At 33.7% G+C, this 16,715-nt stretch overlaps 2 protein-coding genes across 2 annotated transcripts; both read left to right on the top strand.

The window, feature by feature from the left end:
- The first annotated feature begins 1,815 nt into the window (after positions 1-1,815).
- LOC105622007 lies at positions 1,816-3,659 on the top strand. Its single transcript, XM_012203439.1, has 3 exons — positions 1,816-1,909; positions 2,115-2,329; positions 2,928-3,659. The coding sequence occupies exons 1-3, from the start codon at positions 1,816-1,818 to the stop codon at positions 3,657-3,659; spliced, it is 1,041 nt and encodes a 346-aa protein (XP_012058829.1).
- A 665-nt stretch (positions 3,660-4,324) lies between these two features.
- LOC105622081 (myosin light chain alkali) lies at positions 4,325-8,181 on the top strand. Its single transcript, XM_012203514.1, has 5 exons — positions 4,325-4,409; positions 4,569-4,625; positions 5,842-6,150; positions 6,418-6,504; positions 7,683-8,181. Exons 1-5 carry the CDS (start codon positions 4,325-4,327, stop codon positions 7,727-7,729), a joined length of 585 nt encoding a protein of 194 aa, XP_012058904.1. The 3' UTR covers positions 7,730-8,181.
- Positions 8,182-16,715: the final 8,534 nt, after the last annotated feature.

Genomic DNA, 16,715 nt, shown 5'->3' with positions numbered 1-16,715 from the left:
TGCATTCTATTATCATCTGCATCGCCGCTTATTCTTTTTGCTTCTTCACTAATTTTCTAATGGATTTTTCTAATGGTAAACGTTGCGCCATAATTCTTTTTTACAAAGATGAAGAATTTCGATAAAATTTTCTCTCGAAAATTTTCTCAATTCATGTCTTTTTTTGTTGTTTTTGAGGATTTTATAATAAATTGGCAAAATCTCTCCCATTATGTTTTCATCATTCTTTTACTAATGCTTTCTTGTAAATAATTTGTCGTAATTTTTTGTAAAAATATCTGCAGATTTGTCGGAAGAAACAGGAGTAGTATTCTTGTAAAAAATCTTGACAAAATCTTGTTATAATTGTTTAAATTAAATGAGAAATCTTTCTTCGTATTTCTGATAATCGAACTAGGACATTTAAGTCATGTGTAGCTCGCCTCTATCGATTTTTTTGCATTACCGGAATGTCTAGCTTTCGCAATTTGAGCTCTGATATATCAAGGGATATCTAGAAAAGGTCTTAACAATTAATTAATTTTCGATCTCGAAAAATATCTTAATCTATATTATTTATTTCATTCTTATCCAGAGATTTTCTATTCAAAGATGACGAACTAAAGATCGTAGCATTATTTTTTCATCTTTACTCCAAGATAGTGCAATCCTCAAGAGAATTTATTTTCATATAATTAGACTACATCTATTTGCAGGGAAACTAGCACATTCTCTCTATTATTATCTATTTTCAATAGTGTGGATAACGATTTTCATCTAAAGCTATCTGGAGTAAATGTCCCGATTCGTCGAACAAACAAAATCCTATATCACATTATGGATAATCTCGATTGTCATACAAGACGGAATCGTTCGTTTCTCGTGTAATCTAGGCGAGTATAACGTCTTTCTTTTAATTTCGAGAGAAGTTTTTTCGAGTTCGTTTTTTTTCTTGTCTAACTCTGTAAATTGATCACGCGCCAAATATTTCACAATATCGACAACTGGATAAATATCTTCTGTGCTTTTCGAGTAATCGTTGTAAAGCTTGGAGTTTTACACGATATTAGAACGTCGATATCTTGCCAACAAATCATCGATTTGCAATTTAGATTCACATGAGATCTTTCTCACGATTTCTTTCTTGTCAATATTACCAAGCTTTCATTGCATTTGAAGAGTCATGCTTACTACGATTATTTTGTGCAGCACTATTGCATTCATATTTTTTCTCTGTTTTAAAAATTTGCGAATTTTTTAATAGCTTTATTATACAGACAAATTTTATTTTTAATCATGGTACCAGTATTGGTCTTTGCAACTATTATTAGCGAATTTATTATTATCAAACTTCATTTGAATTTTCTTTTTATTATGAAAGTGCGTTCTTTAATCAGAAATAATTTCATTTCGTTCAATTCGTCAAATTTTATTTCATATATTTAGTTTAATTAAGTACTTTAAATTCTTCTTTCTTGATTGCATGTTATTTATTAAATCTAGGGAATTTATTAAAATCTCTGACTGTTCATTATTCTAATCCTTATTAATACATGTAATATGCGTTTTGCAATCTCGCGACAATATCTGATTTAAAATATCCAAGATATTGAATAAAATTTTGTTTTTATTATTAGGATAAATTTTTAATTTTTCTTCTATAAAAATATCAAATATAAGAACGTCATCTTTTATGCAATAAACAAAGTACGGCGGGGATTAAAAATCACTAAATAATCGTGTGTGCACGATATCGAGTCTACGCTCGCAGAAATATAACAAGTGACTGTTTAGTGTCCCATCAGAAGCACGTAGAAGAGATTGCCTTTTGCGAGAATGCCTCAAATCATGGCAGAGGCGTTCGCGAGAGGATTGCTAGACAAGATAATGGTAGAAGTTCTGGACGTTATAGATCGCGATGCAGAGGATGGTAAGGTGCAAACTCGTCTGTATGTCTCATGAATGTAACAGCGGGTTGAATAGAGACGTTGTACGCGTACGATATTGTTCATTGATAAATATCGTTTCATGATGCTGTAACAGCATGGTTTTCAATTGCGATCGACATACGTTTCGCGAAGCTAATTATCTCTGTTAGAAGCAAATAACATATATACGTTAAATATTATTATTAGAAAAATCCTGGGAACAGCACGTCACTGAGGAAACAGGCGATGCTCAACTGGAACATATACACGGTAGATCGCAAGCAAACGAATGTACACACATACATTATAGCAAAGCCGATGAAATAGAATTGATTGCAAAGATAGTTCGTGATTTGCGTGACATACGGATCGGAGATTCGCGTTATGTTCTTCCGCCTTCATTGTTAACATTGGAAAAACAGGTAATTGGATACAACTTTCCAAGACATAATTCTATTATAATCAATTGTTGAGATTATAATTATTGTACATAAGGAAAGAGAGAGGAAAGTAGGAAATAATAAAAATACAAAAGACTTCAAGTTATGATAAAATTTTTAATAATATAATATCAAATTGTTTTATAAGTATACTATTTTTTTAAGTCTTCAAATTCTAATTTATTTCTAGAAAAACTTGATACTGTGTTAGCTTCAATAATTCTATCAATTTGATCAAATAAAATTACAATCTTTTTCGAAAATATAAAGTAAATATATTTTTTAAAATGTGTTTTTAATTGACTTTAATTAAATTAACGGTTGTGAAAATTAATTATAACGTAAAAATAATTAAATTTAACATTCAATGTCGGATTTTCGCATGTTTATTTTATCACAGACGGTTCTAGTTGAATCGCATGGCCGTAATTGCAGAATATTCACGTACAAGAGATGCACTTGCAGTTCTCTAGTATCGCACCTGTGTCACATTAATTCCATGCACGACTATTATTTTTTGCCCGTGTGTTAGAATGAGAAGATCTACTCACGAGACACACGCTTGTCTTTGCTTGAACAGGTGAAATACGCCACGTGCAACGTTGACGATGCACCACTTATAAATAATCCAGCAACCGACATAGCCGAAACTCAACGCACAACCCGAGGTCAAGGCGACACGCACCAGATTAACACGACAATTCTCGAATCACTGACTGAATCGACGGAACCGGTGAAGTTGATTCGAAAGAAGAAGGAAGGAGAAGCGATTAACGAGGCGACCAACGTGTCAGTTGGTTTATTACAACAATTGATCGAAGATTTAGAGAACAAAACAATCTCGACTTGCTCTAAGGACGATGCCCCTTTAAACTCGGTCAGTAAGGAGTGCATTGCAGTTTGGGAGGAGAAAGAAGAGCAATTTATTAGGACTATCGAGGGCAATGTTGGCAGCCGACATGAGACTACAACGGGGACTCTTCAAGGTAGCGAATCAAACAGTCGCTTCCGCATTATCAAACTAAAGCACGATAAAGAACTGAGGTCTCACTCAAGTCAATATGCAGCGTCCACCTCGAGGAAAGCTGATCTCGAAGAAGTTCAGATCGAGAAACGTGAATCGAATTCGTTATCGACATTGAAATCATCGTGCGATGATGACAAGAAGACCGTAGATCAGATACTACCCATCGACGATGCAGAGAAGAGAAAAACATTCAATGAAGTGACAACGAAAAAGAAGAAGAAGAAAGGCTTTGGCAGCCGACTGAGGAAACTCTTCCGCGCCGCCTTCGGCCGCCAGAAGAATTGATGCTGGATTCCGGAAGGAAAATGCTACCTCACGATTTATGTCAAATGGCGACGATTCTCTTCGCTTTCTCGTACAGCTTTTTGACTTTTTAGTCATGTATTTTTTAGAAGAAAACACGCCCATGAATACATAGCGAGTAAAAATAACCGGTAGCGTAATCACCGGCCGTGGGTCTTCAGCATCCAGCACGACTTCGGTGCAACGCGTGAATCAGACTCTATACATTTCTAGATGGTAATCGCAAACATTGTACACAAACTCGCAAAATTCTGTAAAATATATAATGTCTGATGATCTCATAATGCGTGTCACATTTTTTAGTTTAAACACTTTAGTGATTCAGTTTAGAAATTGATAGACGTAGAGGCTACTAGTGATATCGAAGTTTGCAGAATATATTTTTGCTTGATGCGTCCATTGCGCGGACACTGCAGATCTGGCAATCTGACATAGGAATGTCAGCGTCGTCGACGTCGAAGTCTCATTTATCGCAATAGGAAAAGACATTCGCCAACTCTCGCCTCTCTCTCGTCGCTTCTCGAACTGTTTTTGGATCGCGATGTTGCCATGCCCCGTCGTCGTCGGTCCGGACCGAAACTCCTCTCGCAGATTTGGACCTCAGCATCGTTCGAGGGTGTCCTCGTAGCGCCATCTGCAAAAATAAAATGAGTAAATTTGGTAACACCGGGTATCACTTCTGGTTCAAGCTTCGTTCGGTCAACATCCACTGGTACCAGACGATCAACAATGGTAAGTTTCGATTCCTCTTTCTTTTTCGGGAAAATTTTTCTCTCTTCATGCAGTTCTTCATGAATGATAAATTTAATAAATTAAGTCGTTCAAATCAATTAAATCGTTTTTATATAAATATATAATATGATAGCGAGGGGTTGAAACGAATAACTTCAGTAACGAAAAAACTTCCTTATACTTTTCAGGCAGACCTTAGCAGCAAGGATGTCGAAAGTGAGTAAATTGTTAAATTGTTAACATTTTCGCGTTCCGTATAAATCATATGAAAGTAATGAAGATAGATTAATTAATTTGCATCGTAATTAGTGAAACTGTAAGTGATTCTATATATAATTTCGTAGCTTTGAGTCACGCGATTAGAAGGAAATCAGTGAAGTTTAAATAGAAAAAAAATAAAACTATTATCATGTCATCAAAACAGATAGTAAAATTTGTCAAATCATTTTATTAACTTAATGACGTCATTAATATTAAAATAATACATAAGAAAATTTTGCTGAAATTATTATTCTTCATATTTCTAAAAATAGTTTAGTTAATAAAACAATCTCTTCATTAAATATAAATGTTTTATTCTGTAATCATCATTGAATTGTTTAACAAAATACTTAAAAATTAAAAAATTTTGATAGTTTTTGAAATATTTCATTTATTCTTCTTAGCACTAGAAAAACAAATAATTTGTAAATTATTTCCATTAATTTAAAGTTAAAGAAAATTTCATTCTTCTTCTAATTTATACTTGTTTTCATATTCATTCTTTTTGGATATTTATTTATTTTTTTTATTAAATCCGATGAATTATATCGTGTGAATTTTCTTCACGATATTTCCAATTTGCATGTTACGTTCCATTTTTGACGTTACATAACGACTAGGGATCGGTAGGTGGATGTGACCGTTCTGTAGCGCGTCAAAAATAGGTTGGTAGGCTGTTCTTATATGGTTCGGCGGGGGTAATCTGACCCACTACTTCCACCACCGACTTCTTCAATCAGCGGTGGGGCTTACCGCTCCCAAAATAGAAGAATATTTTTGAAGATACGAACGCGATGTACTTCATGCTTATGGTATTAACCCAGATTTCGCACACATCGCATATTTAAAAACAGTACCAAATACTCATATCCATACAGTATACACTCAAGTAACACACAGCGCTTACAAAGCGTTAACAAAGCGCTAAAAAGGCGCAAATAATCGCTTCTTTAGCGCTTTACAAGTGCTGTGTTACTTGGACACACACACACACACACACACACACACACACACACACACACACACACACACACACACATGTATGATATATAAAGTTATACAGCAAGATTCTTCTTAATAACGAAGATCTTTTTATCGAGAACGTTTGATCATCGGTGACTTCCCTTACAGTATAGAAAGTGCATAAGAAATTATTATTTTTGTTAAAAAGGGGCAGAATTCGCCTTCTCTATTTACGACTCAGACGGCACCAACGTCATCGATGCGGTTGATCTTGGCAACGTCCTTCGCGCGTTGAACTTGAACCCTACAAATGCGACCATTGAAAAGCTGGGCGGCACGAAGAAGAAGGGCGAAAAGAAAATGAAACTGGATGAATTCCTGCCTATCTTCAGCCAGTGCAAAAAAGATAAGGAACAGGGATGCTACGAGGATTTCCTCGAGTGTTTGAAGTTGTATGACAAACAGGAAAACGGAATGATGCTCGGCGCAGAATTGTCTCACACACTTCTATCACTTGGTAGAATTTCCTCTTTTTCATCAACAATTATTCACAACTTATAAAAAAAGATAATTAACATTTGTTTTTTTATTTTTATTATGTCATTGTTGTATTATACAAATAATACAATTTTGTTTCTAAAATAGATATTTGTGTGCAGCTTTATTATGTTATAAGTAATAAATATTATTTTGCGAATATTAACTTCCAAAATATTATATTGAATTAACGTTTTATTTCTAAAGACATAAGTTAATATGATCTGAATAATCGTACTTATCGTAGGTGAACGTCTTACTGATGAGGAATGCGAATCAGTGCTGAAGGATTGCATGGATCCAGAAGACGACGACGGTTTCATCCCCTATTCTCGTAAGTATCATTTCGTTTTGGGTCGGGTATCGTGAATGCGCCCTCCGAAATAAACGTAGAGTATCGAATCATCTGCCTCACATTTACATAGAATACGTTAATTTGAAGAAAAATCCTTATCTATTCTTTAAGGCCCCTAAAACCGTTTTGTTAGAACTAGAAAGTCCCCCCCCCCCACCCCTTGTATATAATGTATAGTTGACAAACCCCTCGATTTGTAATATGGACCTCCGGTAACTTCTGGCAACATGAAGAGATCCCCCGGATTCAATTTGTTCCCATCCCATCGTTTGACACTTCCACATTTTTGTGTTTCGCAGCCTTCTTGAAGAAGATGATGGTACTGTTGTAAGCAATTGAGGTGTTATCGAGACAAAGATCATCCATCGTAAGTACACCCTGTAGCGTAATTCCATGATTGTCCGCCTTTTCTTCATCTATGTCTTGTTTATTTGTCTCTATCTCTTTATTTGTATCCATTAACATTGTTTCGTCTGTATTTTCCTGCTAAGCATATTCCAGAATTTATAGGACGCAGCGTTGCAGCTCAACAGGGATGCTGGAAATCGATAACCCGCTTCTCGCGCAGAAACACGTACCTATGAAGGTTTTGCTCGCGCGCGGGGTCAATGATCTGACGAGATCATCAAGGAAAATTACATGGAATAAGATTAAATAATAAAGACCGATAAAAAATTAAAACAAAATGAAAAAATATATATTAAACATAACTTTTTCTCTATAACTTGTATTACAGTTTACAAAAACAATTTTATTATGCATTTTATATTAATTATACATAATTATATAAATTATATCTTCTACATACATAATTCTTCTGTTATAAAAACAATTTTTAATATCCAAACTCTAGTATTTTTCTGCTACGCGAATTATTAATGCTTCTTTGTACATTATTTATGTACTTATTGCTTTTATATATTTGTTGCTTTGCTACAAGAAAAATCTATATGGCAGCGCAAAATTGAGCACTGACTGCTATTTAAATTAGTCTAGCTATTTAAATCATTCAATACTCTTAGCTTCGCGCATAAACTAATTTTCTTTATCTCTGCCTTGAAATATACGTTTATTGTCTCTATGAAAATATGCTTATTTACTTGTCAATGTTTCACGATTTGCTTCAGCCGAATAATATATTGATCGCTCTATTTCAGCGTTCCTTCGTAAACTGTGTGAGAAAGCAGCAGTAACCGATGATTAGGATGATCACTGTCAACATCTATTATCTGCCAAGCCATGTCGACGATGGATACATTTGCCATATTCGCTCGTCACATTCATCTTTTTTTTTATCTTCCCCGCTAGATTATGCGAGGATTCACTTGACAAATTGCATGTAATACGCAATACGATCCTGGAATTAGCAACATCAAAGTATCAGCATTTTATCAAAGAAAAGCAAAAAAGGAAGAAACATCGAGAGTTCACAAACATCGAGAAAAAGAAAAACAATACTTTATCTCGTATGCACATAATATTGTTATTTGATTCAGTTTCACATATACAATACAGCGTCTATATTAAATTTAGAATGAAAAAATATTTTAATATAGCTACATTGTACAAAGTCAGAAATGGTCGGTATTAATTTACTTCTTATTGTTACTGTAATAAATTATTTCTCTCGAATCAACGGAGAGGATTTAAAAATTTCCCAGTGTTGATATCTTGAAAATCTGTTCAATACATATTGCGTTTTATTTTAATATTAATTAATTCCCTCGTTTAATACAATATTAATTTTCAAACAATTATAATAATTTATATTGCTTGTATGTTGTGAGATCCAAGCTTTAATAATATAAAATACTTTAATGTGATAAAATATAATGTCGCAAAGATCATCGGATTAGCATAGATTCTTTATTGCTAGCGTATAAGTCTATTTTTGCCTAACTGACATTTTCTTGCTCTACTTAAACAATCGCGTGAGAAACACGAACAATAAGCATGTCACTGCCGAAATCTATTTAAAAGTTGCATTAGCATGCTAGATTCTTTATATTACAAAACATAATAATAATGTAATCAATAGTGTTATCTTTTATAAATTTTAACGTGTTATACAATTAATACTGTCAGAACACCAATTATTCAAGTAGAACTTTTCTGATCATTCGAACTATTTTTGTAAGAAACACGCTAAATAATTATAAGTAGAAGTAAGATATAACTATAAGTACTTGGAAACTATCAAAATGTTTTTAGTTGTTTTAAGTCAAGTTTAAAGGATAGAATTGAAATCGATAAAGATAACTTTCGGGCAAAACCACGAGTGGAATTTAGCTGAACGAAATTTATGTGAAAATAATGAAAACGATTAATCTCATAAAAATGTCGATATGGATTGACCATCATAAGTCTTTATGCTTGTCATGTTGATGTTAATATTAATTAACCACCAACATAAAATGGATTTATAATTCTAGATATTTATATCAGTATCATCATGGTGGATTTAACACCATGGGTATGGATATCATGGAGTGGATTTAAATCTTATGGTGTTAAATTCATATTATGTTGATGTTAATAATATTAACACAATAGAAATTATATAATATTACCGCAAATATTTTTTTAAGTAAGGAAGCTATCGAATTGTTATTTTTTAGTTGTTTTAAATCAAATTTAAAGTTTTAAGTCAAGTTTAAGAGTAGAATTTAGCTAAAGGAAATTCGCGTAAAATTAGAAATAATGAAAACAATAAATTTTATTACTTAAAAAAAATCAGTATGGATCATTTAACACCATGAAGTGTCTATATAATTTTCATCATGTTAATATTTACGTATATTTGTAACTCTTGTTCTTTATATCAACATTGTCATAATATGGATTTTAAATTCATACTATGACAGTATTGAAACATAAATATATAAATATATATATATATGATGTTAAATCCATACAGATATTTTTTAGAATGATACGATATCTTTGCACAACTTTGTTTCATCAGTTTAGATTGAGATCGGGCAAATCCGCGCCAGCTCTTAAATAGAGAAAGATCTTCGGCTAATCTCCAGCTTCATCTGTTGTGAAATACATCTCTCAGCATCCACAGCGAGCATGAAAGAGAATAATTCTATCGATAAATCGCGTTTAAGCGCGGATTTCAATCGCGCACATCTTTCTTTTCTCTCGTCTCTCATCATCATTGTATCTGCCTGATGACGGAGCGTGTTTGTTGTGGGTGGACGGACACGACGTATTCGTTCGTACGCGCTCGGCAGGCTTCGCTTACAGGGACAGAGGCAGGCGTGGGGCCACAGCTTGGTCCCGGCGAGCCGGCGGTGGCGGCGGTCGAGCTAGTCAGTTCAAACGCGTCGGTTCAAGCGCTGCGCGTCTTTCCAATAGTCCCCCGAGTGGTGTAATCATCAGTCGTTTACTTCGCACTTCGTTTATTTTGCATCCTCTTGTCCTCGCTGTATCACCTCTCGTGTGCAAATCAAAGGATCTAGTTACATTATCACACCGTCGGCGCAACGCGCGCGTGCAAGACGTTGAAGCGGAGTGCTTGAATACGGAGTGAGGTCGTGAGAGGATAGAAATCCTCCGGAGCAGAGTCCTTTAAACGACCTAGATCACCGTAAAGGATGACGGACGTCCAGGCGAACCCGGGTGGCAGACTACAGCAGAGCGAGGTGACCGCGGCGCAGCAAACAGGTTGGTCCCGCTCGTGGACACCTTTGCGCTTCCTCCTCCGCGCCGACGTTTATTTTTGCGACCGACAACCTTGAGACCACATCCGTGGTCCACGGATATTGCCGATTGGAGCAAACAGCGCGCGCGCTGTTTTCCGCCATTTTGACCTGACTCTCGTAGATAGAGGATCTGATCTCGCGTAAAAAATCGTTCTTTTCCGCGTCTTGCATTGTCCCTGCGTCGCTGATCTTCTCACGCGATTATTAAAATGAGTTGCATGTCTGCGAAACGGCGTTCCTGATCCATCGTGCAATGCAGCGGGTGCGGTCCACGAGAAACACGCGCGATATCAGAGATGATCAGTAATTGATAAATGATTTTCATTTTGAGAAGTTTGAGTGCTCGTCAAAATTGAGATATAAATTGAGATATGTCCTCCTTTAAATTTATATCTCCAAATTATTTTAAAAGCGAAAAAGATCATTAAAAGCGTATTTCTGCAGAGCATCCTCATTTATTAGCCTTCTAAAAATATCGACAAACAATTTTTCCTCACGTACCATTGTTTTATTTCAATAAAACGTTCTTCGAGATATAAATTGAACGCATCAGTCAGCTTTAATGAATCTTTTTCTGTTTATCTGATTCTCTCACTAATTTATTATCTTATATTTATTCATTTTTGTTCATGACATATTATCTACATCTTGCTGTCTCACAGCGCTCATGCCATGCATATAATAATGTATATAATTAGGTAATATATGTGTTGATATTTACATAATTCATAATAATTACATTGCGTTTAAACACTTACGTTACGGAAATAGCTCGTAAATTTATTATATTTGTCACATTTGTCACGTTTATCATTTATTATCTTTTATGTTTGAGTTAATATTGTAACAAAGATAAATTTTTGATTCGACAAAGATTTTGTGGTTCTGTCTAGAAACATGGTATTGTCTCGGCGCTAAGACAAGCGTGGCATCATAGTGCGTAAGACATATGCCTTATTTATTTAATTTTTTATATATTTGAGTATGAAAAATGTTGAATAAATTTACAATTATCGAACAAAAAACTTACAACAATTATATTTTGTCCATTTTAATGTTATCTATTTTAACTTTGAGACTCTAAATAATATATGCTGAAAGCCTGCCACTTATCTCTTGATGGCAACAAGTATTTCCATTAAAAGTAAAGATAGAAAAAACGTATTAGAATGAAAACGGGCTTTTATAAAAAAACAATATATTACAAGTGTCCCCATATTCAACAACTATATGTATTATTAATACAATAATGAAAAATAATTCATAATAAAAAATTTGTCGAGGTTTTGCCAACTGTCGTAAAAAGATTAAATACATTTTTATTAATAAGAGATAAAAGAAAATGTGACATAAAACAGACTTGTAATATGGAACAGATATATTTTATTTTAAGATATATTGCATATATTATACTATATACAATACATATACTTATTCAAATATACAAAAAGTGATACATTGAATAATTTTCTGATTATACTTATATCATAGATACATCAATTGCATCTATTGTACAATAAGATGTTCATGAGTTGCATGCAAAACATAATAAAATATGACACTAGTCTATGCGCGCCTGTCAGTATTAATTATTATCGAAGAGATTCGAATGCACGGCCGCAAGGGGCCTGGGAACTAGCACGAAATATCACTACAACGTTTTGCATAGATTTATGAGAAAGACTGTACGATGGCCTCAACGTCTGGGGGCATTATACCCAGAGCGATGAGAAAATCCAGCGTGTAACATAGAACTGTATGACTGGGAAGTTTTTTTAACCGCCACTTTAATCTCAGCCATGCTCTCCTCCAATGCACTTGTACACAATTGGCCTCTTTTGCTGTTGGAATCAATCACGATATGAAAATCATTATGCGCGACTGTGGGAAAAAATATTTCGTTTATTACCATCGACAAGCTACAGAGAAGTTCGACAACAGTTTCGCTATTCGCCGTACTTGACACAGTTGTATGTACCTGTAATCTACAATCTTATCTTTGGAACTTTTCTCTCTCTTTCTCTCTCTCTCTCTCTCTCTCTCTTCCTCTTTATATTGACAGAAAATTTTTCGGTATTTACGATCATAATTACATGTTACCATAATTATGATTATTAATGTTCTAATGCTAGTAATAATAAATGTATTTTTATACTAATTATTACTAACATTATAGTAATAATTAGGATAATTATGATAATAACTATAATAATGCTAATTGTTATGACGAATTCGATTGGACGCATTTAATGCGCACTGGTGCACATTAAACACAAATTAACATAAAGATATGTTTATTATGTACATAGAAACCGGTTAAACTGTGAAATACTCATATATACTTTATTGTGCTGTTAGGTTAAATATGTATTTTAGAATTCGAAATATTTGCATTTCTTTTACATTCAGATTAAATCAATATATAACGGCTTTAAAATAAAAATTCACCAATATGCACTAGTGCGTCCAATCGAATTCGCCATAATTTTATAATAATAATAATAATTATTATACATATATAGTTATTATTATTAACATTATAACAATAATAATCATGATATCATGTAATTATAAAATTTTTATTTTTGTGAACAATCGAAAAACTTTCTTTCAGTGTACTATCTAAAGTCTAATATATGGCTTAACATTTGCTATTTCAAATGATTGCAATGATCAGCGAGAAAATTAAAGTGAGAGAAAAAATTTGTTTCAAAAACTTTCGCAAGCGTTACGTTCTCAGTTATTTCAAATCATCAAATAGGCGACGCTCGTGCCGCAATTTGCTGTAAATCAGGACCGACCTACTATCAAATAGATCCACAAGGTCTCGACGATGAGTAACAATCACACGCGAGTGACCGCGAGCTCTTCCCGCGAGTCGCGGCGATTTTTTCCTCGAGAATACCGGTACTTTGTATTTACCGACTTATCGTTATATAAACTTTAATACGAGGTCATGATAAAAGGAATTGAAAACTTTGATCGTTGAATTTCTACGTGAGAGGTATAGCTTCGTAACAAACGGAGCAGAAAAATCGAGAAGAGGATCGGCCATTGCGATCGATCAATTAGGAAATTGATGATCATCAATGAGCTAACGATGTTTCGTGGGCGTGTAATTGCCGGAATTAGCAGGACTCGCCTCCGATGGCATCTATGATCGAAGCTTTAATCGGAGTGTTCTCATGTTATGGGATGGTACTTTGGACAGACCAGGCATCCGCTGTTTGTTTGCCACTTCCGGATATGATCCAGGGGGGATTTCGCAGTTGTTCCGATTATCACGCAGATATGATGCCCAAATATATTTTATTAAACTAAAACTCTTCTAATTTTTCAAGAGTTTTTACGCCTAGTCTGTGAAAAATATTAATTATGTCACTTAAGTCACTTTATTCCGACATACAATTGTGTAAAACTAATTTAAAAGATTGACAATGAGTAGACATAATATTAAAGAGACATAATCGCTATGCAATCTCAATCTGCGTGACGGATGCTAATCTGATGTTAAGATCAGTTCTTCACATTGTTTATTTGATTCAAACAGATTCTCCGCCGCTCATTACACTTGAGATTAATGACTCGTAACCAGGCGACGCGACGCGAGAACTCAGTGGAGTTACGTGAATACTTAACGTTGTGGCAGTACGAGGCCAAGGTTCTGCTTGTTACCCACGTTCCGTTTCGGGCCCTAACGCCCGGTAATTATTGAAACGCGTCACATGCTATATTCGCGGACCCCCAGCTCGTCTAGCAGCATCTACGTTTTCTTATGTGAATAGAAAAGCTGCAATTTTTATTCAGTATTTGATCCGATATATACAGTAGTAGATAGAATAATGTGAACACCTGGCAGCTACACTACTTGTTTCACTAATAAGAGGTTGGTCTATTATTTGTCTTTAATGCAGACTTTCTATTCTTGTTAGATAGGATCATACAATGTTCAAATAAAAGGATGTAACGTTACCATGTAACGTTATACTATTATATTATATTATTAGTTATAATATTATGTTATTATGTCATATATAATGTTTTATTATATTATATTATTTTTTTAACATAACATCTTTCAATTGTTTAAGAGAGGTTAGAGGAGAAAATTTGCTTCTCAAAATTGTTCATAATGATTCAATGATGACTTAAATTTTGCGATTACGCTGATTAGGAAAAATATTGAAAAAATTCGGAGAACAATGGACGATTTTTGAAAATAGAATAAGAAGCGAGCTTCCTTTTCCGATACTTATACAACATACTTATATAAGTAATTGAAAATGTACTAAAAGAATAGTACAAAATTTCATTGATGACTATTCAAGCATTACATGACTGTATTCCAACAAGGATAGAATCTGGCAAAAGATGGGCCAGTCTTCTATTAATACAGGAAGTGTAATTCTTAGATGTTTATATATTATTTTGTCTATTTTCTGTATCATCTTTTCATTAATCGTTCTTCCAGTGTCTGAATTGTCTGTTTCTCTTAATAAGAGTAAGATATCAAAAATAGAAGATAAAGTGTGTATTACATAAAGTAATAAAAATCTCATTACTCGATAAAAGTTCAATGTTACGTTGAGTAATGCGCCTTTCGACAGGCTAGCACGAAGCATGCAAGTTGATTTTCAACGCACGCATTTCGAGCACGCTACCGATAATTATCCGACCTCGTGAAGGAAGATGAAAGAGTTGAGCAAACTCGGAGAGTAAATTATGCCTAGTACGGCGCGCGGTATCGACCAAACTCTTCGATGAAACGTCATAACGACCTGCCGCAAACACGAAACACCGGTATATGGTTGGTTCCATTAGTAAGATCATCTCTATTGAGAGTATTTGAGGTTCAGCGACCGGTTGAGTCTTGTTGCGAAAAGAGCGCTTTGAAGCGACGGATCTATTCAATATTGATAATTCTCCCACCATGAAGGGAGGAAGGACCTACTTTCTAACGGAACCCCATCGGTTAAGCGTCACATTCAAAAGAACTCGGCCAAGCGATACTCTTGTTAATAGTGTCAATATCTGACTTTGGCAATGCACGACGCTTAATGCAAAAGTTAAAACGTCGGCTATTTACGCGCGTCTCATAACGGGAAGCTTTCAGAAAAAGCAGCTAATATTGAATACCATCTCAATTCCTTCATTTAAATTGCAGATTAAATTGCAACATGTGTGTTTTCAAAGAGCAAATATTCGTTCATACAATTTGCTTGCTGTATTCACAATACACAATATAGAATGGATTATTTATGAAAGATGATTTATTTGCGGTAGAGAAGATAGTTTAATTAAATACTTGTCAACTTATTGCGGCTAATGGTTACATATATAATAAATAATTGCCAATTGCATGAAACAACTTACCGTTACGTTACATCAAGGACATGCTCGCCAATCATATATCTGTCTACCTGTATAAATGCGAATCGCGATAAGTCCGAATGCACACAGCGACGATTACGTCAGCTTTAAAATTATCGCACGCAACATAATCGCCGGAATCGTTCGCGCAGATAAACGAGCATGCAACAAAGTACTTCTTGTAACGCATACTGATCTTGTCAATGGTTACACTTGTTACAACCGCTACAAGATACTTCACTTATCTTTATAAAAATTACAGTCACTTTCGGAAATTTATTTGCAAGAATGAGCAATGTACACATGACATAAATAACATTTCCTACAAAATGCACTTGCAGATTATTCAAAAATTATATCATGATTAGTTAATATTATTAAGATTCTAATCTTATAATAATATTTTTAATTAATTTTATTTTTATTGATTTTATTTTTCTCACACATTTTTTCTCTGACAACTGTAGTTTTTTAATCATTAACATTTTCTTAACTGTTTAAATTAAAAAAAAAAATATATATATATATATATATATAATGAATTAACAAAGAAGTCAATAATACAACTAATGATACAATTAATAGGAATAATATATGTATAATTGATTATATGTATATATTTTAATTAAACGATTAAGAAAATGTACTAGAGTTGTGTATTATAAAATCGGAAAATGAAATTAATAAAAATAAAATTAATTACAAATATTATTATAAGATTAAAATCTTATAATAATATCAATTAATCATGACAATTATTTAGACTAATTTTGGTAATAATAGATGATGTAATATGTCATATCTCGTGAACGTGAGTTATAAGTATCTGAGAATACTGGGACATTATGATTATTTGAATTTCATAATTTTAATGGACATATAACATGGGTTTCATATTTAATATTCATAATACGACTGTAGGAAATAAGGAAGTTACAAAATAGGCAATCGATGTATTGTTGCATGTTTTACCAGAGATTGCATGTTTGTGCACACAGGAAATATCTATAAAACATGCATATAGGCATACATTATCAATCAGATTTTGTTGAATATCGAATTTGATCTCAAGCGTAAGTAATATAATTAATTATTAATTAATATTTAATG

This window comes from Atta cephalotes (assembly GCF_000143395.1).
Source record: "Atta cephalotes unplaced genomic scaffold scaffold00039, whole genome shotgun sequence".
NCBI classification, from domain to species: Eukaryota; Metazoa; Arthropoda; class Insecta; order Hymenoptera; family Formicidae; genus Atta; species Atta cephalotes.
The sequence above is the reverse complement of the archived record's forward strand: the minus strand, read 5'-3'. Positions and strand labels throughout refer to the sequence as shown.